The sequence below is a fragment of the Dicentrarchus labrax genome, unplaced genomic scaffold, assembly GCF_905237075.1.
Source record: "Dicentrarchus labrax unplaced genomic scaffold, dlabrax2021, whole genome shotgun sequence".
Lineage (NCBI taxonomy): Eukaryota > Metazoa > Chordata > Actinopteri > Moronidae > Dicentrarchus > Dicentrarchus labrax.
Window position 1 is genome coordinate 14,696,263 of NW_026136714.1, and position 22,196 is coordinate 14,718,458.

Sequence of the window (22,196 nt, forward strand, 5' to 3'; positions counted from 1 at the left end):
CTCATGGCATCCTGTATAGACTCCTGCTTGTAGATAACTCTGCAGTGTGACTGGCTGTGAGGAGGAGGAGGAGGAGGAGGAGGAAGAGGAGGAGGAGCTTTCATCTGTCAGCTCGGCCCGCCCTCCTGCTGTCTGTCCGGGGCTTGGAGGAGAGGCAGAGGCGAGGGGGGCCGCTGTCAGTGAGCCGTCGCTTCGGTAAAATCGAGGGAGGAGAGCGGTCAACATGACGAACAACATCAGGTACAAAAGCCGGATCCCGGTTAAAACAGGTGAGCGTGGGTTTCTGGATCTTATTGACTGAGCCAATAATTTATTGAGAATCAATCCAATGATTGCTTCATGTTTGTGTCTCCCTGGGCGTCGCTCTGCATCCCTGCACCTGCGCCTCCTCCTCCTCATCATCCATGCTATAATGGCCAATAGAGGATAGCGCGGAGGTAAGAGACATCTTTTTTTTATGCGTTTGTGTGGTGTTTTATTTAATTGAGAATACATTGTCAACATGGTGCGTTGTCGGAATAAAACCTCGCACTGGGCGACCGAGGCTGCAGCAGCAATATTTTTCTATATCTTTTTCTTCCGACATTTGTCTGTCAGTTTTATAAACCCGAGATGCTCAGAGGGCAGCCATACCATCACAGTGGTGTGATCAGCAGACTGACAGGCGGAGGGTGGAGGGTGGAGGAGGGGTCGGTTTCATTTTTAGACGCGTATGTGGAGCAGGCCGGCGTCACTAGAGGCGAGCAGCCAACATGGTACTCAAAAGGCAGCATCCTCCCTCTCCTCCCTCTCCATCCTCTCCTCCCTCTCCATCCTCTCCTCCGCCGATGCCTTGCAGAATTATTATGCAGAATTATTACCGATTATCGATCATTAAGTCGACTGATGGACTGGATTGTTACATCAGCACGACTCACGATTACAGTCGCTGCCTTCAGTGAACCCTTCCTGACCATTGTTCAGCTTCAAAAACACAGCTGCCACATGAGCCTGGAGGGGAGGTCGCGTCTCTGATGACCCTTTGCCTTCCTCCTCCTCCTCCTCCTCCTCTTCCTCTATAGTATCTGATGACAGTAGAGGTGTATTTGCACGTGCTGAGTGTGCCTGGATGATACAGCCAACCGGATGGTCAATAGATTTAAAATAGTGTAATGTTTATTACAGCTATTGAAAATGCATCAATAGCTGTAATAGGAAATATTTAATTACAACACATGAGCACTAATGGTATATTTTATATGTATATACTGTATTTATTCTACAGCTGCAAGTTAAATCTGAAACTAATACAACAGCTGCAATACATCTACCTTCATGAAGGTTATAATGTTCAGTCTTTGCTGAAACTGTTTCAAGGAGGTTTTGATGTAGTTTTGGGGTCATTTTTAAAGCTGCAGTTGGTGGCGCTGGTGAATTGGATAGCACTATACTGATGGGTGTTAATCCACTCATTGATATAAAAGCAAAAACTAAATATAAGAAACACCTCTCAGAAATAACAATACAACTGAACTGCACCACAGACTACAGACTCCAAAATAACCAACCAATCAGCAGCACTGAACACTTTATTACAGAGCTGCATTCGTTTTAGATACCTAATGTAGAGTTCCTCACCCTGCATTCATATTCTCAACTTTGCACATGACAGCCGACGTGTGGAAAAAACTGAGAGCATTTACTGGGTAAAAGTAGTAATACCATAATAAAAAAAAACTCTTATTACAAATCCTGCATTCATGATGATACTTATGTAATAGTATTCAGATGTATTAACAGTCAAAATGTACTTTAAATCAAAAGTAAAACTTCATCATGCAAAACCTCAAAGCTCTGGGTCATCATGACGCCACAGAATGAGACATTATTATCATTACGTTGTATATTATATTGAATCCTTATTACTGATGAGTCATTATTGTGGTGCAATGGAGTAGAAGTATAAAGTAGCAAGAAATAGATAAAATATTATTAAGTATAAGTTCAGGTACCAGAATATTGTACTTGCATACAATACTTACTGAGTAAACAGTGTTAAATAGGGATGAGAAGCATAAAAAGTAAGATCTACTTGTGAACAAAGAACACTTTTAATAATTTGCTCCCTAATCCCTCCACCTTTGTCTGTTCACTCTGTAGTATTTAGCTTCTTTTTTTTCATCCCATCTTCATATTTGTCCAGTATTTACTCTGTCGTCCTCCACCCCCCTCACAGCTGGCAGATATAAACTGGTCAGGTTGCAGACATATTTTTATTCTCCCAGAAATTCCCAGTTGGACAGAATCCAGTAGTTGAAATGATTGTGAGCACATACACACACACACACACACACACACACACACACACACACACACAGACACACACAGACACACACAGGTATATGAGTAGATTTCTAGAAAACCTGGATTAGTATGATTGTTGTTGAGTGTGAGCTCGGAGATGTAGTGTCTCCAGTTTGTGCAGTAACTGTAAAAAATGACCTAAACTTACAGTGAAAGCAGCTGCTGCCTTCCTCTTATAAATATCCATCCACTCATGCAGTGATTCATGCTCAGTATTTGGATTACTATACAGCTTTTACACCTTGTGAGTGCTTCCCTCCCACACACTCTACTGCCTGTGACCCTGTTGGGCACTTTGAGAAAAATATCTCATCCCGGCTGCGGAGGAGGAGCTGGAAAAAAAACTGACTGGATGCTGAGATCATAACCGATAATCAATCTTAAATCAATATTTTCACAACATTTCCCTCCCTTCTCCTCTTCCTCTTTCCACGTCTCACTCCCTCACGTCGCCCCAAACATCCCCCGTCACTTCCTTTGCTGTGATTTCACGTTGCCAGGCAACAGTCTTTTTTTAATCCATTTTCATCACTCTGGTACGAAGGAGTGGACGACACCATCTGACCTACTCACAATCCCGTGTGCTGATTATTCTGCGTGTGGGTGGATATTCACTGAACATTTGTTCATCACAGATCAGAAACCGAATAAAAAGAATCACAATCGCAGGTTTTATTTAATAGTTGGCTGAGATACGTGGAGCAATGTGTACGTACCACGTCTAGAATAATGTGGTTGCCACGTCACCTTTGGAACCACAAAGTCTATTCTAAGCTGGTTTGGAGCTTTTAATTGAATCATAGATGTTAAAATGTCCCTTTTTCTGAGCACGTCTGGTCCTTGTTGTGTTAAAATCTGTAAGTAATCTGTAATAAATTCAATCTTGACCTTAGAAACAGCAGCAGTGGACCATTAGTAGCTGTTCAACACTGGATTTCTGTTTCAGAGTTAAGAAATAAATAACTTTATTATAATTGAACAAATATAATCATACAGGCAGAAAGAATTGATCTCAGAAGAGCCACAAATACTTCAAGTTTCTCCAACTGAAGCCTCAACAGACCCGAATGCAACATGGCCACAAATTCACTTAGTTTTTACTGAATATCACGTTTTATTTACTTATAGTGAGTCAATGTAACATTTGCTGAATAACAGTCCCTCTGGTGGGATAATGGTGTGTTTACATAGTGTCACAGTAGCACAAGTAGATAAGAGCCTCCATAAGCTGCTGGTCACACAAGACAAAGTAACCCTGAGTGTGTTAAACTGAGAGAGGGTCTGTGTTATAACTTGTGAATTAGTTTCTATACGGAAATGTGTCACTTTTATCTTTCACTTGTGTATTTGAAAGAAGGATCCACTGTCTCTGTTGTTGTTCTCATATTGTCCTTTCATGAGTTGTAATTATTAATGGTTAATAAATCATTTACATTATCTGCTGAAATTGGCTTATCACAGACATATCAATATCAATATCTGCATGTATGTTATCCGATAAGTGCCGATATGAAAGATGCCTGTGGTGACATATTGTTGTCACTGTAGAGTTTATCCAGCAGAGGGTGCTGTGATTTATAAGACTGTGGCAAACAGCACAGAGTAAGAGAGAAGAAGTAGCTCTTTTAGCAACATCGACTAGAATTGGTAAGAATATTTAACATAAATATGCTTTAATTAAGTTATTTGTTTTGCTTTTTTTAATTTGAAAGCAGCCTTTTGAGAACATTTACAGTCACATCTGTTCACAACCCAAATAGAAAAGGTTTATTTTCATTACCAATATTGGTCGTCTGTGAATTGTTCTCTAAATTAGAACACTAGGCACTTTATAGATCACAAATAGGTCATTAATAAGGAAAACATTTGGGTTGCCAGGTTGTGGAACATTTCTGACATTTTTATCCTCCTTCAGCTGAATACTTTCTTTGTCTTTTTAATCCAATCGACCTTTGACCTATTGGAAAAGTTGGAAGAGCGTCCAGACCAAAATCTTATTAGTAACATATTAACGTTCACGATTAAAGACTTTAAGGACTATTATACAACGCTTTTTATTATTAACATTTATACTTAAAGATGAATTACTATTAAGTCAAACACTTGTGATTATTATTACTGACTTATAAAGATTTATAACTGCAGACTTGATGGCTAATTAAAAGGTTATCAATAAATTGATTGTTAATGACTCAGCAGTTGAGAGTTGTCACCTCTTTCTGAGAGTGTCAAAATGAAACAGGTCACTGGTCACGTTACTTCCTGAAGCAGTGAACAGATGTTTGGTCAGATGTGTCACTTTGCTCCAGATACACTTTCCTCTCCATTGCTTAACTCTTCTTCTGTTATTCAATCCTCCTCTCACTCTCTTTAAACACACACACACACACACACACACACACACACACACACACACATCTCTCTCGCTGCCACAGATGGGACCCTCACCGGCTCCCACTGAGGACCAGCTGCTGACCAGGAACAGGCGTATCTCTGGGGGTTGGGTGCGGTGTTAAAACTGGGATTTGAACCCCCTGTGGCTCCGGCTTTTCAGCAGAAAAGAGGAGCTGTAAGAAGAGAAGCAGAGAGTGCAACAACTTCTTTGATTAACTATTTACTGAATTCATGTCCAGTGTTTGCCTTTTGTGTCTCCTTTAAGTAGCTTTAAGGTTGGAAAATGAATCTTACACCGCACCGTCTGAGAGTATCACACTTTCTGTATCGGCTTGTTCGAACTCTTTATTGACTTTGCAAAGTGAAATATTCAAACTCAGTCTCTTTTCCAGTAAGAGCACGCATTTGAGACGCAGTAAAGAACACATGAATGCACCAAAGCTGGACTACGAAGCTACAGATACGCTAGTGGCTCTGCAACGCTGTGCTCTTGTAGTGCGTGACCTCGTTGCTGATCAGTCACGTAGTGTGAAAACCACAACGACTTCAAGACTCCCGATCACAAGACAGTTTGCTGTGTAGTGCAGCCATATGATGATTTTGAAAGTCATGTCCAAGGCTCAGTGTTACCTTAAGCTAAATGCTTTTGACCTCATGGTGGCGCTAGATGTAAAGTCAGACAATCAGTAAAGACCGTACAACTGAACTTGAAGGGAACATGAATGTCCGCAACAAATTTCACCTACTTGAATAATACCTGAATGTTATGTAGCAGCTTCCGTCGTCTTTGTGTGTCTCCCACACACTTTCTGCCTCAACAAGTTTTTCCTCTTTGACAGTTGATGTTGTTGTTCGGGTGTTTGAGGGGTTTCTGCCCTGCAGTGTCTTTACATGTTCATACTCTCACTAACGCCTGTAATACCTGTGATCCAGTAGAGCATGTGTGTGGTGCTTTTGTTTGTCTCGTACCTGAAGCCGCTCACCTCCTCTTCCTCTTTTATGCCCTTTGATTTTATACATAACACTGCCGTGCTCGTCATGCCTCGGCTCTGCCTTTCAAGAAGCTTTTAGAACGTAACTGGAGGCTGACCCAGATAACAAGAGTCTTTGAAAAAATCTTTATAAGTATTTTGTCAGCCTCGATGTGTTTGAGATTACAAGTTCTTTGGAAATAGGGATCAGGAGTCTCAGCGGTAATCCAATGAAATGAATTAAGAGAATTAGGATAATTTCATAACTGTTCTCGGTGTAATTAACTAGAAAACACTGAAACACTGACAGTTGGTGTGTTATTCCATATTTTTGTTGCACAGTTTATTCTTATCGTGAAACAACAGCTGAGAAAAACGTTTCAACTCAAGGTTTACCTATTCACATGCTCTTGAGCGTTTGTCACATGGTCTTCATCAAGATATTGAGTTTGCTCAGTTGTGATGAAGCTGTAGTTGTTCAAACACTTTACACTCATGCACATTAGTTTAACCCTCGAGCTCACACTTCTCATTCTTGACTTTGGAGACAACGACCTAAAAACTGAAAGTTGATATTGTGTTTGTTCAGTTGCTGTTTCCATGGTTAAAAAATGAACTGTGGAGTTCAACTTAAGACAACATGGATGAGAAGTCTGAGAGATCATTGGAATAATGGATAGTTAAAAAAAATGTTTTGTCAACTATATTTTTCTTTTTGTCAAAAAAGACCAAAAAAAACCAAAGCGTTGGTTCATCTCCTGATACCTGCTGACTGCCCTGCGCAGCCTGAAGTCCTCTCTACTTTCTACTACTCTACTTTAGACTTAAATCTTTCAAAACATGCTTCAAATAAATAGTTTGGTTTCCCTACTTCCTGTTGTTTTTAGCACATGGTACTCAAACTGGTGTAAACTAGGACTATTTTCAGCTAAAGATTAATTTACATTTTGTGTATTAGTGAGTATTTCCGACAGCAGGATGGTGTATGTGGGACTGTGTTCATGGTAATGAATGGCACAGTATATATGGAATAAAATATATCAGGTTATAACCACACAGACAATACTTAGTACTTAGTACTTGTTAGTAGAATCAGTTCATTGTTGGTTTGATTTGTCTGTTTAAGTAACAAAAGTTGTGTCCTCCATTTTCATTTTGCACAACTTCTAACCTTTCGTTCTTATACCACCTTTCCTAGGGACGTTTTTTTAGGGACGTTTTTTTAGGGATGTTTTTAAGGTTTTTAAGGTTTTAAAGGTTTTTAAGCTTATAGCTCCTATAAGTGTCCATTGTCCCTGTACAGGCGGATGCTAAAACTGTGCTATGACAGCCAAGTGTCCCTCAGTTAAGCTATTTTATTGTTGCCTGAGCAATTACATGCTGTCAGATTAGCATGTTAAAGAGCCAAGTGCACGCAGGCTTTTGCATCTCCAAGGAGAGAAAAAAACAAAGGGGGGGGCTGAGGGTCCATTTATGTTGTTCTTATGCCCCTCTCCTCCTGTCTCACCCACCCTCACCCCTCCTGTCTCCCCTTATCTCCCCCTCTGTTACTGGTCGGCAGGCAACAGATTAGGCGAGGCAATCAGATTTAATGGTGTGAAAGTGTCAGCTGGACGTCTGGGAGATGCAGAGAAGTCATCAGTAAAGGTCACCACTCTTTACTGCTGCATCACAGGCCGCCTGGCCGCTATAAGCCGGGGACACACCACACTGTTTTAGGACCAGACACTACCACGGTTTCACTGTGACGACTGAATTTAAAGATCATTGTGAGTCTGTACTGGTCGGAGCAGCGGTGGAAAGTAAAGAATGTGTTCTCTGTGCTCTCATTCCTGAAGTTGGGTACATTTTTCATGTACTTTAACCTTTTTTTGACCACCAGTAATCCCCCTTTCACTTACATTATGGAGAAAATTCCACTTAAATTTCCATTGAAGATTATTTTCTCCTCTTAAAAGATCTTTAAAGTGAGATTTAATTACACACATTTCCTCTTGAAGACAAACAAGATGAATTCATAAGCAATATAATGCACCTTTCCCTAACTCAATACACTGAGGGGATTTGCTGCTGTAGCTTCACTTAGTTTGCTATCACCAATAGCTCAGCTTTTATTAAATATAAGTCTACTCCATACTCCACTCCACGTGTGTGTATTAATCTAATCTAAAAAGTCGGCTGTTAAATGTGTGATTGATTTTTAAAGGTCTTCTTCAGCCGACGCTGTCTGTCTGTGTTTTGGTGAAAGTGGTTTTGGCAGCAGGGAATGATGGGTACGCTGTTGGAGCAGACTGTACCCTGGCACTGCCGTTGACTGCTGGGGCCTTTTGAGAGTCATTTCCTTAAAGGCCACAACTTTGTATGACTGAGAGGAAGAAGCTGAGTGCTGCCTGCTGATTGAGCGGCTGATCTCTGGATCTCTGCCTCTGCAGAACCCGCCAACATATTCACTCACTGACCAACAAACTAACAGAGAGAGTCACGGTGCATTTATAATAAAATAATGCTCTGACAGCGACAAAGTCTCTTCTTGTACGTCTTGTTAAGAGCCAAAAACAACGGAAAACTTAGAAACACAAAGCTGGAGATCACATTTTGTCCACTTGAGGATCCTACACATTTTCCACAGCTCTTCAAACACTTTGTTGTCCAGATGACAGACAGTCGCTGCAGTCGCTGCAGACCTGATTAGAGGTTTGTTTAAAAGTAAAACACATTTTCAGCTCTTTCTCTGTTTTATGTATTTGAAAATTAAAAAATTTAGAAGGTCAGATAATGAAGAAGTCATCTTGGGCTTATTAAATAAATATTTTTCATTGTTTTGTGACATTTGAAAGACTAAACAATCAACAGATTAAAGCACAGAGGTACAATAGATGCAACAAATGTCTAAAAGCATGAACACAAAGTGAACACATGACCAAAAATACAGTTATACGATCATGTAAAAGAAAATAAGTGAGTTAGAAGATGCTTTTAATTTCCCCCCCACACAGTCTGCTGTTCTGCTTTCTGTCATTAGTCCTGACTCATGGTTTGTCCTTAACGCCCCTCTGCACCTGCTGCCCTCTCTACCTTCCCTCTCTCCTTGTGTTTGATCAGCTGGAAGACGCCAGAGGGACAGTGCTGAGTTGCAGCTTTGACAACTTAGTCACAACGTCTGTGTAGCTTTTATATACAATATATAGTACAACTGCAACCTTTTATCCTTGTGTGTGTGTGTGTGTGTGTGTGTGTGTGTGTGTGTGTGTGTGTGTGTGTGTGTGTGTGTGTGTAGGTAGATCTGTCTGTTCATTAGTTGTAACACATAATAACAACAATTATTGGAATTAATGATCCTTCCACCAGTCATCTGCTTCCATCCAGTTTAGTTTTGAGTCTATAGACAACTTTAAACCGTATTGATTTGTATCTACAGGTCATATTCCACCTCTGTGATTTTAAAAGCCCCTTAATGCTAAATCTCATCTGGTTCCAGCAACAAAATGTGACATTAAATGTCTTTGATGAGCAGCTGAAAGAAAAAGATTATACAAGACACAACTTTTTGGCTTCACTTAGTAAAGAGAGAATTGAGCATAATGTTGAATTTTCAACTAACAAAAAAAGTGTGAAGAAGATTATATTTAGTTTGTCTGTCTGTCTGTCTGTCTGTCTGTCTGGTGTGTGTGTGTGTGTGTGTGTCTGTGTGTGTGTGTGTGTGTGTGTGTGTGTGTGTGTGTGTGTGTGTGTGTGAGAGAGAGAGAGAGAAAGGGACAGCTGGCCACTGAGAAACACTGACTGTGGGGGGGTTTAGCCGTGGGGGCTATTGTAATACCATTTTCCAGACATCTGTTCCTTTCTTCTATTCAGATTGACCTCCCACCCTCCCTCCACACTTTCAAGTCTCTCTACAATGATCTAAACTCTTCATCTAACATCTCTGCTGACATTTGCATCAGCACCATCATGGCTGTGAAGACCGGGATGAGGGATCATAAACCTTTTTTGTTTATCTGAGTTGAGTCCTCTGTCTCCCTCCTGTGGTGTGGAGTGGGCCTGTAACAGCCTGTACGTGGCATCGTTGTGGGGTGTGCCTGCTTCGGGAAAGAAAAGAGAAGGAAAAAAAAGGGGGCTTTTATTTCAAAGAGCATAAAAGCTCTGCTGCCCACATCATGTATGAGTCGGACACACCCCACACACACACACACACACACACACGCACACACACCACTGTCACATCTGGAAGCAATCGACTGCCATGAAATGTACCTCGTTCACCTCTACGCACACACACACACTGACGCACACACTCCTGAAGTAACCAGAGGAGACGACATGGTGACTGACCTCCTACACATCCTTTTCATTACAGTCTAGACCAGCGTTTCCCAAACTTTTATGAACCATTGCACCCGTCCCTGGCCCGCCCATACAACATGCCTACATGTGCAAATCTTTCAGATAAAAATGACACCACAGATATCTCCTATAATATTTATTGAAATGACCTAACAAAACAAATTGTTTGTGATATAAAACATGTCACATATGTGAACTAACACCAATATTAAAGGAGCAGTTTGATATTTGGGGAAATCTGTTTATTTGCTTTCTAGTCTGACTCAGAGTTTTAAAAAATCCTCCTACCAGCGCCTCTAAAACTCACTAAAATAACAGTATTTATTAGTTGGATTTTGTTACCTTCAGACAGAGCCAGGCTAGCTATTTCCCCTCGTTTCCACTCTTTGTGCTAAGCTAAGCTAACTGGCTGTTGGCTGTAGCATTGTGTTAAGCGTGCAAACAAGTGATTGTTAAACGACTGCTTTTAGAGTAATAAAATTAAATGTTACACTTAAAATAGCGAATTAGCTAAATATCTGTTTAAGTAAAATTCACTAACCTTGGTCATCTTGAACTCTGTTGATGTTTAAATGTTTCAGCATTAATTTGAGCTCATTTTACAAAGACAAATATTTCCATCACTTCATCTGACAATCAATATTTCTCTCTTTCAACCAACCAATCCCTCTCCAATGCAGAGATGCAAAGTGGTGACTATCTTGTCTGTATGAGCAGACGTTCCTTGAGGTGAACCTGTATAATATTTGCTGTGCAATCAACCACTGTGTCCACACATTGTTATTAAAGGATAACAGTTAATGATAAATGTAGTGCAATAGTAGGCCTGTCATAAGTAGAGAGGATTCGTATAATCAGCAAAAACTCACCTACCTAAGTGTTGTTTCTGTGGCAATTGTAAGAATCCTTCTTGTTACATTTAAAGACGTAACATAAAATGTAGTTTAAGCACTGTACTTAAAAACAGTTCAGAGGTACTTTAGTTTAGTGTTTCTATTTTATGCTTTATACTTTTTAGGTTAAGATTTTACACAACAAACTTGCATAATGCAGAATGCATTAAACCGAGCTGACTGGGTTCTGACCTCATATATAAAAACTTCTTGTGGTCTCCTGTCACATTTCAGATGTCTGTGAGTTATTAGCAGTTCAAAGAGACATTTCACCTTCTAAACTTCTCACATGGTTTCCTTTTATTTAAATAACAAAACGTCAAGTTATCACAGATTTTCGCGTTCGAACTTTGTTTTTTCTTCTTTCCTCACCTATCAATCATCTCACGACCCCTCAGATTTGTCTTGTGACCCTGTGGAGGGGCCCGACCCCTAGGCTGGGAACAGAGTAAACTTCCTAACTTTATATAAAGTTGTTAAAACAACCTACAAGTAAACCTGCAACATTAAAATGCTTCTTATGAACTGATGCATCAGCTTTAACAATCTAATCCTGTAATATAATATCAGTCACACAAGTTCTTGATACTTAACTTCAATTAAAATATTACTTATATCAGTATCTTTACATACAAAAAGGATCTGAGTATTTCTTCCACTACTGAACGTTTTTTTATGTAATGAAACATTTAAATTAAAACGCCTTTGGCTCGTCTTTAAGGCACTGGATGCCGAGCAGCCTCGCACACAAACACACACATACATCACTGACTGAACACGTGGATTGACAAGTTAATTCACTTGATAATCTGATCATCTCGCTCTACAGGCCTGGACCTGCTGCGTTTGTGTCTTTAGCTGTTGTTTGTTTTGGAGCCACACTGCAGCTTTTGTTACTGTCAAGTTCAAACAAGTTCATTTATGTTTCACATCATTTAACGGAACTAGCCTGTCTGTCTGTCTGTCTGTCTGTCTGTCTGTCTGTCTGTCTGTCTGTCTGTCTGTCTGTGCAAGCTGGTGGTCATTTCTCTCAGTGCAGAGTTTTATTTTTCAACTGTCAGAGCTGGGGGAGGGAATACAGGCTGAATGAATGAGTTTCTTTTAGACCTTCGTTTCTTCCATCCCTCCCTTGTTTCCTCCCTCAAATTGCCACCTCTCTCTTACTCCCTCTCTCCGTCTCCCTCTCAGTGAGAATTCCTCCGTACCTGTCTGAACAGGGAGAGTTGGATCGCTGAAGGGCAAAGGAAAGAAAGAAAGAAAGAAAGAAAGAAAGAAAAAGAAAGAAACAAACAAAGAAAGAAAGAAAGAAAGAAGGAAGAGAAAAGAAAGAAAATCAAGAGAGGGAAAGTAGGAGGAACAAAAGGCCCATATTTAAAGAGCACAAACAGGAAAGAGGTGTGTTTGAGACAATTTGGGAGCAGACAGAGAGCAAGAGACGGGTTTGTCAAGGTATCGGGGCTTCAGTTTTGCTTTTTTCTGTTCCTTGCTGGGCTGTTTTTTCGCCCCTTTTGAGACCCGTGGCTATTTTGGTCCGTCAGTGTCGGAGCGGTTTGGGATGGATGCCATCATGCTGCAGGAAAAACTGGTGGAACGTCTGCTGTGCCCACGAGTGAGAACAGCCAGGCAGAAGGTAAAAAGTTGGATTTCGGGGGACAAATTGGTGAAAGATATGAGGAGAAATTCACAATACAATAAAGAACAAAGACGCCAAGTTCAGGTTTACTTTATAAATGCATAAACAAGAAGCCCTAACACTAGACTCTAGACTCTCTGTCAGCATCTTTTGGTGTTATCTCTGTTTTTCTGTGGAGGTGTCTGCTCTTGTGATACCTCTGTGACAGATTTACTGCTGAGATGATTTGTCTTTCCTCCAAATGTTTTTATGATTACTCAGTGATTTATCTACAGCTTTCCTCATACTCACTCCTCTGGCTCTCTGGCAAGTGTGTCTGCCATGCACTGTTTGCACCGCCTGTAGTTTTTTTTTGTGTGAATGAATGTGTGTGTTTTTGTAAATGCAATCCTCACCCGAGGGGGCTGTCGGAAATGCCTATGACAAGTTATGACAGCATATGAGGACTCTGACTGTGTGTTTGCGGAGGGAAAAAAAAGAGCTTTTCAGGTCCGTTGAATGTAGCTTCTGTCTGTGCGTGAATGCTCTCGATGGGCCTTGAGTGTGTATTTATATCTGCACATGTCAGCACGTACTGTAGAGTAAAGATGACGCTCTGCCAGATGCAGCCGAGAAAACCTGCAAGACTGAGAGCTACTGTCTGACACACAAAGAGAGAGGGAGAGAGAGACTGGTATCCTGTGGTTCTCTTTGTGTGTTTCTGTGAGAGTTTTAGTGGAAAAAGTGAGACACTGGTTATTCTCAGCTGCTCAGAGGAATGCTGTGCACGTGTTTTTCCATGCAGTTGTAGATTTTCTGCATTATAGACGCCGTCTGTCTGTTGTGGTCATTTTATTGCATTGGGTGCTGCCGGATGCATTTTGTTCTCACATTAGAAACCCTCTGAGCTCTCTTACAGTTATTTGAAGTCTGCCTCTTTTTCCTCTACAATTAGTTGATTATTCAATTAGTACCTTTTTCAACAATATGTGAGGATGTGCCACTCGTGTCTGTCTCTTGTAGCAGTGTAGAAATACTAAAAATAAAAGTCATACATTTAAAACTTGACTTGCTTTAAGTAAATGTGCAAAAGTATTAACATCAAAAGTAAAAAGTAAAAGTACTCATTATGCAAAATTGCCCATTTCAGAATAATTAGTGGATTATATTTAATGATGCATTAATGTGTAATGGTGTGGCTAATTTTATTTGCCTATGGCTATCTAATTTATTTGGTGATTATATTTTGTATTATTAATCTGAATCTGTAAAGAAACCAGTAGCGGAAGTTATGGGATAAATGTTTTGGAGTAAAAAGTATAATATTTGCCTGTGTAGTGGGGTGGAAGTAGAAAGTAGCAGAAAAAGGAAAGTACTCAAGTGAAGTCCAAGTGCTGCAAAATTGTACTTACAGTACTTACATACAGTACATGTACTTACTTTCCTTCCACCGCTGCTCTTTTGTGGTAGTAAACAAAATTTTTTTGGTTTTGGTCTGGTGGTCGAACAAAACAAGCGATTTGAGGACATCACCTTGAGTTTTAAGAAATAGAGACACTCAGTCAACCAAACAATCAGTTGATCAATCGAGAATCAATTAACAATTTATTTTATTTTATTTATCTGCTGATTATTTTTCCACCTAATGGAACCAGTTTGGTCAAAAATGTGGATGCCCTTCACAGTTCCCTAAAGCCCAAGGTGATGGTCCTCAGATATCTTATTTAGTCCGACCAGTAGTCCAAAACCCAAAAATATTAAATTAACCATCACATGATATAAAAAAAAGCCACAAATCTTCACAAATGAGACGTTATAACTAGAGATTATTTGGCAAAAATAACAAGTAATCAATTATAAAAAAAGCTGTAAATGATCTTTCTGTCAACTACTTGATTAATTGACTAATTGTTTCAGCTCTACAATAACTGTCATCAGGTCATTAACACCTCCTTCTCCTCCTCCTTCTTTGTGTCCTTTTTTCTGTCCCAGGAGAAGCAGTATGTGGGTTTTGCAACTTTGCCCAACCAGGTCCACAGGAAGTCTGTGAAGAAAGGCTTCGATTTCACTCTGATGGTGGCAGGTCAGTTCGTGGTTGAAGATGCAAACATGACAGTAAAGTTACACACAGTTCACACACACACACACACACACACACACACACACACACACACACACACACACACACACACACAGGTACACCTAGCTAACACTGGTGCTGGCTGATACAACAGCCCTGAAAATAAGTCTAAAGGAGGTGTCGATTCAGATTAGGTTCACATACATTATGACCTTATATGTGTGTGTGTGTGTGCTGCAGGAGAGTCTGGTATGGGTAAATCCACCCTGGTCAACAGCCTCTTCCTCACAGACCTCTACAAAGACAGGAAGTTACTGAATGCTGAGGGTGAGTCTTTATGCTATTTATTATCTCTTTGTATGAGTCATAATGAACGCATGAGGTCTGATATTTATATAAGCCAGACCACCGTCCGTCTTACATTTAACCTTACGTTTCTCACAAAGCTGCTGTGAAGAAGTCCAGTTTATCTCATATAGTTTCAGCAGCTCTCCGTAAATACATCGCTGGGTTTGTGTCTCCAAAGTTATTTACTAAATCAGGCTGCACCATTAAAACCTGTCTCTGTTAGTCTGGAGAGACTGAAGATGTTTCTTGGTTTGAGTCATATGTTCATGCAAAATAATTATGTGTGTTTCAGAGTTTGTAATATTTAACAGGAATGATAACACAACCTAAACAACATCTAACATTTCAAATTATTTCCTAATTTGAGGTACATTATGTGATCTTTGGGAAATGTGATTTCAAATGTTCTTGGTTTCGTTATAACAGGTCAGATGTGTCAGTCTTATCTAATATTAGCTCACCTCTTTCACTCTCATATATTAGCAAGCTAACATTGGTATTAGTTCACTTAGCTACACCACAGCGGTTTAAATATTTAAAAACAGCTAATCTCTATGTCGTAACTACTTTGTGTGGTGCAACCCATTTTAATTCAGCCATTGTTTGTTAATCTGTCACTAAAAAAAGTCCCCAACAACTGCAGGATTTTCTCCTGTTTGACTGATGTTTGTTAAAAACTACAGTGCCCAGCTGTTGTAGGAAATTAAAAGTTAAAGTATCTATGTATGACCTGTTTTTAAGGTTTGTAGTTGTGCTTGTTCTACATTTTCTCTGACCTGCTTTTTCAGCTGCTTCTCCTCATTTGCTCCCCGTCACCTTCTCCTTCTCTGTGTTAATGCTTTGTAGAGCGCATTAACCAAACTGTGGAGATCATCAAACACACTGTAGACATCGAGGAGAAAGGAGTCAAGCTCAAGCTGACCATCGTAGACACGCCGGGCTTCGGAGACGCCGTCAACAACAATGAGTGGTGAGCTGGAAGATCTGATGTGTGCCTCTGCATTCAGCCTGCTCGCTTGAATTCACTGTGTCTGGAAGACTTGCTAATGTGGTCTGTGATGTATGTGTGTGTGTGTGTGTTTTTTTGTGTGTGTGTGTGTGTGTGTGTGTGTGTGTGTGTGTCCCAGCTGGAAGCCGATCACAGACTACATAGATCAGCAGTTTGAGCAATACTTCAGAGATGAGAGCGGGCTGAACAGAAAGAACATCCAAGACAACAGAGTCCACTGCTGCCTCTACTTCATCCCTCCATTTGGACACGGGTAAAAACACACACACACACACACACACACACACACACACACACACACACACACACACACACACACACACACACACACACACACACACACACACACACACACACACACACAAACAATGTATAATGTATCGTAACAGTGACCCAACAACACTTTTCCACCTTTAGATTTTCTAAAACTGTGTTCATTTGTAGGACTTTAATCACTTCGCTCTCGGTGCTCACTCTGGTTTTCCTTCCACAGGCTACGTCCGGTGGATGTTGAGTTCATGAAGGCTCTGCATGAAAAAGTGAACATAATTCCTCTCATTGCGAAAGCCGACTGCCTCACGCCCAACGAGATAAAAAAGCTCAAAGACAGAGTGAGTCCGAGAACTACATCTCCACCATGTTTTACTGAATGTAGGTTGTTCACTGTAACCATTGTTCTGATTCGTCTGATTTGTGTCCAGATACGAGAGGAAATAGACAAGTTTGGGATCAAAGTGTACCAGTTCCCAGAATGTGACTCCGATGAGGATGAAGAGTTTAAACAACTTGACAAAGAGCTGAAGGTGAGTCTGTTACAGAGTTACAGTTACTGATTCACTGGAAGTGGCCACATATTGGGGTTATTTCACTTCTCTGGAGTTTATTTTCTCACTCAGCCAAGAGTTTAGAGATACTTAGTTTTTATTATTATTTAGATTTTTCATATTTTATTTGTTCAGCCGGGTAATTATATTTTCTGTAAATGTTATTTCCCAACATAAATGTCTAAATGCTGTTTTAAAGTCATCTTTTCAACAGTATATTCTTTCATATTTATTCATTTTCTAATTTTGTCGGCTGTACAGAAGTGAAATATAAATATATTGAGTTTATAAATACTTTTATCTGCTAATTACACTTCTACCAGTGGCTAAAACTCTCAGATAAACACATACAGTAGGATATGACCTCAGTGTTCATAGTATCTGTGGCTCTGTTGAGATATCCGCTTCTAAATCTACACACACCCTTTACAATAAACAGAATTATTTTCGCTCCTCAAAAGCTAAAAAAAAGACTTGTCTTTCCAGAAACAGTTTCAGGAAGTATGTTGTAACAGATGGAAAAGGTCCTCTTAAGGTCTGTGGACTGTTTATGAAAAGGGACATAAACAAAACTTTATTGACCTCAAATCTCAGACAGAACACGTGAAATTTAAATGCATGACGAGATATCACAGCTCTAACTAGTGACACTATCACCTTCCTGCATTGTACTGTAATAACTTTTATTAGGCCCGTTTGAGACGAGTCAGATTTGTGTTCGAGTTGATGCTGATTTGCTCTGACGTTGTGTGCACGCAGGCAACGATAACCTCAGGAGATCGAGCCGGCAGCAGCTTTTAGAGCCAGGCTGATTGGCTCGTGATTTTCTGTGTGATTCAATATTTAACTGTAGATTGTAGCTGTTTCATGTCTCTCGTTGTACAATGAAGGTTTATTCTGTTAAGAGATCTTAAGTGGTTGATAATAATGATAAAGTTTATTTATAAATCCAAACGTGGTCTAAAAACTAAAGGTGACAGGATACAAACATTTCTGTAACTTCCTGTTTATTCTTTAAAGGCTGCTGGAAGCTTTTTGTCACAACCTTTTTTTCAAGCCTTTGAGTGGTGCATAGAAGCTGGGGAATGTTTTAGGCTTGTGACGTGCGTAGAAAAATCTTAACTCAAAGTCTAACTACTTCTTCCTTAGCAGACTGGTTTGCTCAGTTTACGTCACACAACTTTATAACCACGTCTCTGTTGACAGATTGCCGTACGTAGATCAGGCGATGACTTAATGCGCAGGTTGAAAGCTCGAGAAACAGCGAGTAGTAAGAAGAGTTAATATATGTGTGAACTGACAATTTAACCCTTGTAGCGTAGAAGCAGTTCTGTGTGACAAAATAAACAAGAGACAGTTTTCTTTTTACGTGTCTGAACAATTACAGTCACGCTTCTCTTGAGCTGCTCAGTGGACTTTTGTGAATGTGTGAAACTCTACCACGAAGTACCAGGACCAGTGTGCCTCAGTCCGCATTCTCTGGAAAGATACGGGTTAAATAAACAATGTGTGTGTGTGTGTGTGTGTGTGTGTGTGTGTGTGTGTGTGTGTGTGTGTGTGTGTGCAGGAGTGCACCCCGTTCGCTGTGATCGGCAGTAACACAGTGGTGGAAGCTCGAGGGCAGAGAGTGAGAGGGAGACTGTACCCCTGGGGAATAGTTGAAGGTATGTTTATGTAACATCTGTATGTGACACAGTTTGAATGTCATAACTTGAATTATTGATCAATCTGACATGTTTCTTTGTCTCAGTGGAGAACCAGTCGCATTGTGACTTTGTGAAACTGAGGAACATGCTGATTCGATCACACATGCACGACCTCAAAGACGTGACCTGCGACGTCCACTACGAGAACTACAGAGCGCAGTGCATACAGGAAATGACCAGGTATGTGAAAACATCACAGAGAGAAGGTTGTTTAAACAGCTCAGATAATGGCTGAAGTTTGCCTGCTTCACCTCCTCCTCCTTTTCTTCTTCTTCTTCTCCTCCTCAGTAAACTGGCTCAGGACAACCGTATGGAGAGTCCCATTCCCATCCTGCCACTGTCCACACCAGATGTGGAGACTGAGAAACTAATCAAAATGAAAGATGAGGAGGTATGAAGCAATCTTTTGTTGTTTCACCAAACAGTGAATGTTTCTGTTAGAGTTATTCTTCATGAATGTATCATAGATGAGTCACAGGTCAGTTTTGCTCTGATACAACCGACAATAATACTGAATGTGATGAGATTTTGTCTCTTCATCACTGTACTCCTTAAAAAGTCACTAGGAGTAGATGACATCGCTGACTAAACTTAACTGTGAAACCACTGAGAGAATATTTTATATACCTTTAAAGTAATACATGAATTAATGGGCCAACTTGTAACCAGTGGTTCAATGTAGCCAAATACTGTACTTAAGTACAAATCTGAGGTACTTTACTTTGAATTAAATTAATTAATTTATACTTTATACTACATCTCAGAGGCAAATATTGTTCTGTTTTCCAATCGCATTTTTTCCTTCCCCATACCTGAATTTTGTGTATTGTACTGAGAGTGAGAGAGCGTATATAAAGAGCCTATCTGATACATGTGCTTAATAAAATAGACATTTATTATTATTTATACTACTAACCCTGTATGATTAATCATTGTTGTATGGCTTGGCTCATTCTCTTGCCCATTGGAGTAAATTTCCAATACTGGTATTTGGCTTACTCACGTTTTTACTCCATTACCTTATCTGACAGCTTTAGTTCCTCTACTGATTACAATTTCAATTTCATACCTTTACTGTCCATTGAAAACCATGTGTCTCCAGATTTGGTGATTTTTGAATTGTTCCTTTATGGATTGAAAAAAAATCTCCTACTTCTTAAGATAAATAAACAATTTAAACCGTTTATTGGATTATCCGGGAAATGTACAAAGGTACATAGTTCTCACAGGACAGCGACTGTACAAACACACGATGATTAAACTACCCAACCGCATATAAAGTAGTTCAAATGAGCTCAACTTTAAACATCTGCAGCAGTGAAATTCAACATAAACATTAATGCAGCAGTGATGTTAATCCCAAAACATCATATATAACAGTAAATGCTCCATCTGTGGCTTAAAGTCGTCGGTTCAGGATGAATTCATGTGGAGAGTTTAACCCTAAATGTTCCTCTCTGTCTGCAGCTGAAGAGGATGCAGGAGATGCTGAATAAGATGCAGCAGCAGATGCACGATAAAGACCAGTGATGTCTCTCCCGGAGCAGAGCTGGGCTGCAGCGCCACCTACTGTTTCTCCCCTGAACGACAGTGAGACCTTCAGACGTTGACCATGGATATCATGTGTTAGTGGCAACTCTGGCTGTACATTTATCCTCAGTTTGGTGCTTTGTATAGTTTGTCTGCCTGGAGGGTTGTCTGTCAGAGGGTTTTTGTTTTTTCTCTGAAACTATCCGTTTGCCCAGTTTGAGCCCCTTGCTGTGGTTTAACAGTCTTAACATATATAATATAAATGCGTAATTTAAATTACTACTCTGTGTATCTAATTTATAAATGCAATGCTAAACTTTTTGGATATTTTGTCAGGTTATGAACATGTGTGCTACAAGATGTTTTGTAAAGAAATTTAGGTTGTTGGTGATGTTTAAATTTGAACATGGATATTGTTTTTTATTATATGTTTGTGAGCGTGTGAGTGTGTGTGTGTGTGTGTGTGTGTGTGTGTGTGTGTGTGTGTGTGTGTGTGTGTGTTTTTAATGAAATATCACCAGGTATCCGTCCATAAAACTCCCATTTTTACTTACTTTTGTTAAAATCCAACTTTGCCCTTGTTAATTTGCTCTCGGATCCTCATAAATACCTTCATGTGACATTTTTTCACATATGGCAAGTCAAAATATCCTCTCCCAGCATTTTTTATATGTGCTGTCTGAGCTGAAAATGCACTTATTGCCAGTGGCTAACTGTGAACGGAGAGCCTTCGACATAATGAGGGGGTTGGTGCAGTACAAGGGTGCATGTGCAAGCATGCTGCCATTACTCATATCCGCTAAACTCTGTGGGCCTATTTTTACTGCTTTATAGCCGATGCCCTGTGCTTGTATTTGAATGCATCATGACCTACAGTATGCTTTGATTCCACTATGGGATGGTAAAAATAGATAAATAATGAGGAGCAGATACTGTGTCTGTGCTTCTGTTTTTTCTCCGTGGAAGTGAATTGCTGCATTTTGCCAGTAAAGATGTGTATCCTGTATGTGAGATTGTTTGAGAGAGAGTGTGTGTGTGTGTGTGTGTGTGTGTGTGTGTGTGTGTGTGTGTGTGTGTGTGTGTGTGTGTGTGTGTGTGTAGGCTGATGCTGAACAACAGTACATATTTTGCCTGAAGGCTGTGAGTTCAGCCTGTGCCCCATTTATAAAGGTGTGACAAATAAACTCTTGTTTCTCGTCAATTTGACTTTGCAGTGTATGCGTTGTTTCTCTGAAGGTTATAAAGCAGAACGTTAAGGTCCAGTGAACGCAGCACGACATCCTCTGTCACTTCCGGCTGTCAGAGTCTGAGCAGCAGGGCTCGGAGCTGCAGGAACATTATCTGCTGATTCATGTTTATCTCCTGCAGCCATTCTTCCTCTGCATTGCACACATCATCTTCCCGCCAGTCAGAGGAGACACTCAAGCTTAACATTAGTATGAATGATGGATTTATATCAGTATTTTCTGGCAGAGGACTTTCACTTATATATGTTTCATTTGTAATATTCAGTGGTGGATGATGTGCTGACGTACTCTTCAAAACACTCTCTTACAAACAAAAGTAATTCATTCAAAATGTAAAAGTACAAAAGTATTACCATTAAAATAAACTTAAAGTATCAAAAGTAAATGTACTCATTGTGCAGAATGGTCCAGTTCAGACTGATGTATTTTACATGATTTAATTATATATATATATATAAATATAATTATCGATGCATTCATGCAATATTTTTATTGTTTCATATCAATTTAAACTACCTTCATATACAATTAAATAAAAACAATTCTGTTTTAAAAAATGTTCATTTGGCATAAAATAATGGCAAAAATATAAATACATGGATATTGTATAAAATTTATAAAACGTTCTCTTTGTAATTTTAGGTTGAGTGTAGTGTTAGTTATGGAAATATTTTGCTTTCTTGTAGTACTTAAATGTTGAAGTGACTCTCCTTAAGATGAAAATAACAACAGTGGCCCTATGTTGCTGCTGGTAATTTTAATAATACATTAAATATAAAAAAAATACATCATCCTTTATTTGCTGATTATATTTAGTATCATTAATTTGAATCCAGTGCTATTCAGTGAAAGGGAATACAGTGGAGTAAGTGCGATCTTTGCTTCTGAACTGTAGTGG

The 22,196-nt window shown here is 39.7% G+C and overlaps 1 protein-coding gene across 2 annotated transcripts; it reads left to right on the top strand.

Annotated features, from left to right (window-relative positions):
• The first annotated feature begins 140 nt into the window (after positions 1-140).
• On the top strand, positions 141-21,257 carry septin5a (septin 5a). Of its 2 annotated transcripts, XM_051423522.1 has the most exons (12): positions 141-240; positions 424-437; positions 14,547-14,637; positions 14,875-14,961; positions 15,829-15,952; positions 16,110-16,244; positions 16,485-16,602; positions 16,693-16,794; positions 18,383-18,479; positions 18,566-18,701; positions 18,810-18,912; positions 19,989-21,257. In XM_051423522.1, the coding sequence occupies exons 3-12, from the start codon at positions 14,628-14,630 to the stop codon at positions 20,049-20,051; spliced, it is 975 nt and encodes a 324-aa protein (XP_051279482.1). In that variant the 5' UTR covers positions 141-240; positions 424-437; positions 14,547-14,627; the 3' UTR covers positions 20,052-21,257. The 2 variants fall into 2 exon arrangements, with proteins under 2 accessions (XP_051279482.1, XP_051279481.1); XM_051423521.1 differs by lacking the exons at positions 141-240; positions 424-437 and adding an exon at positions 12,022-12,572.
• Positions 21,258-22,196: the final 939 nt, after the last annotated feature.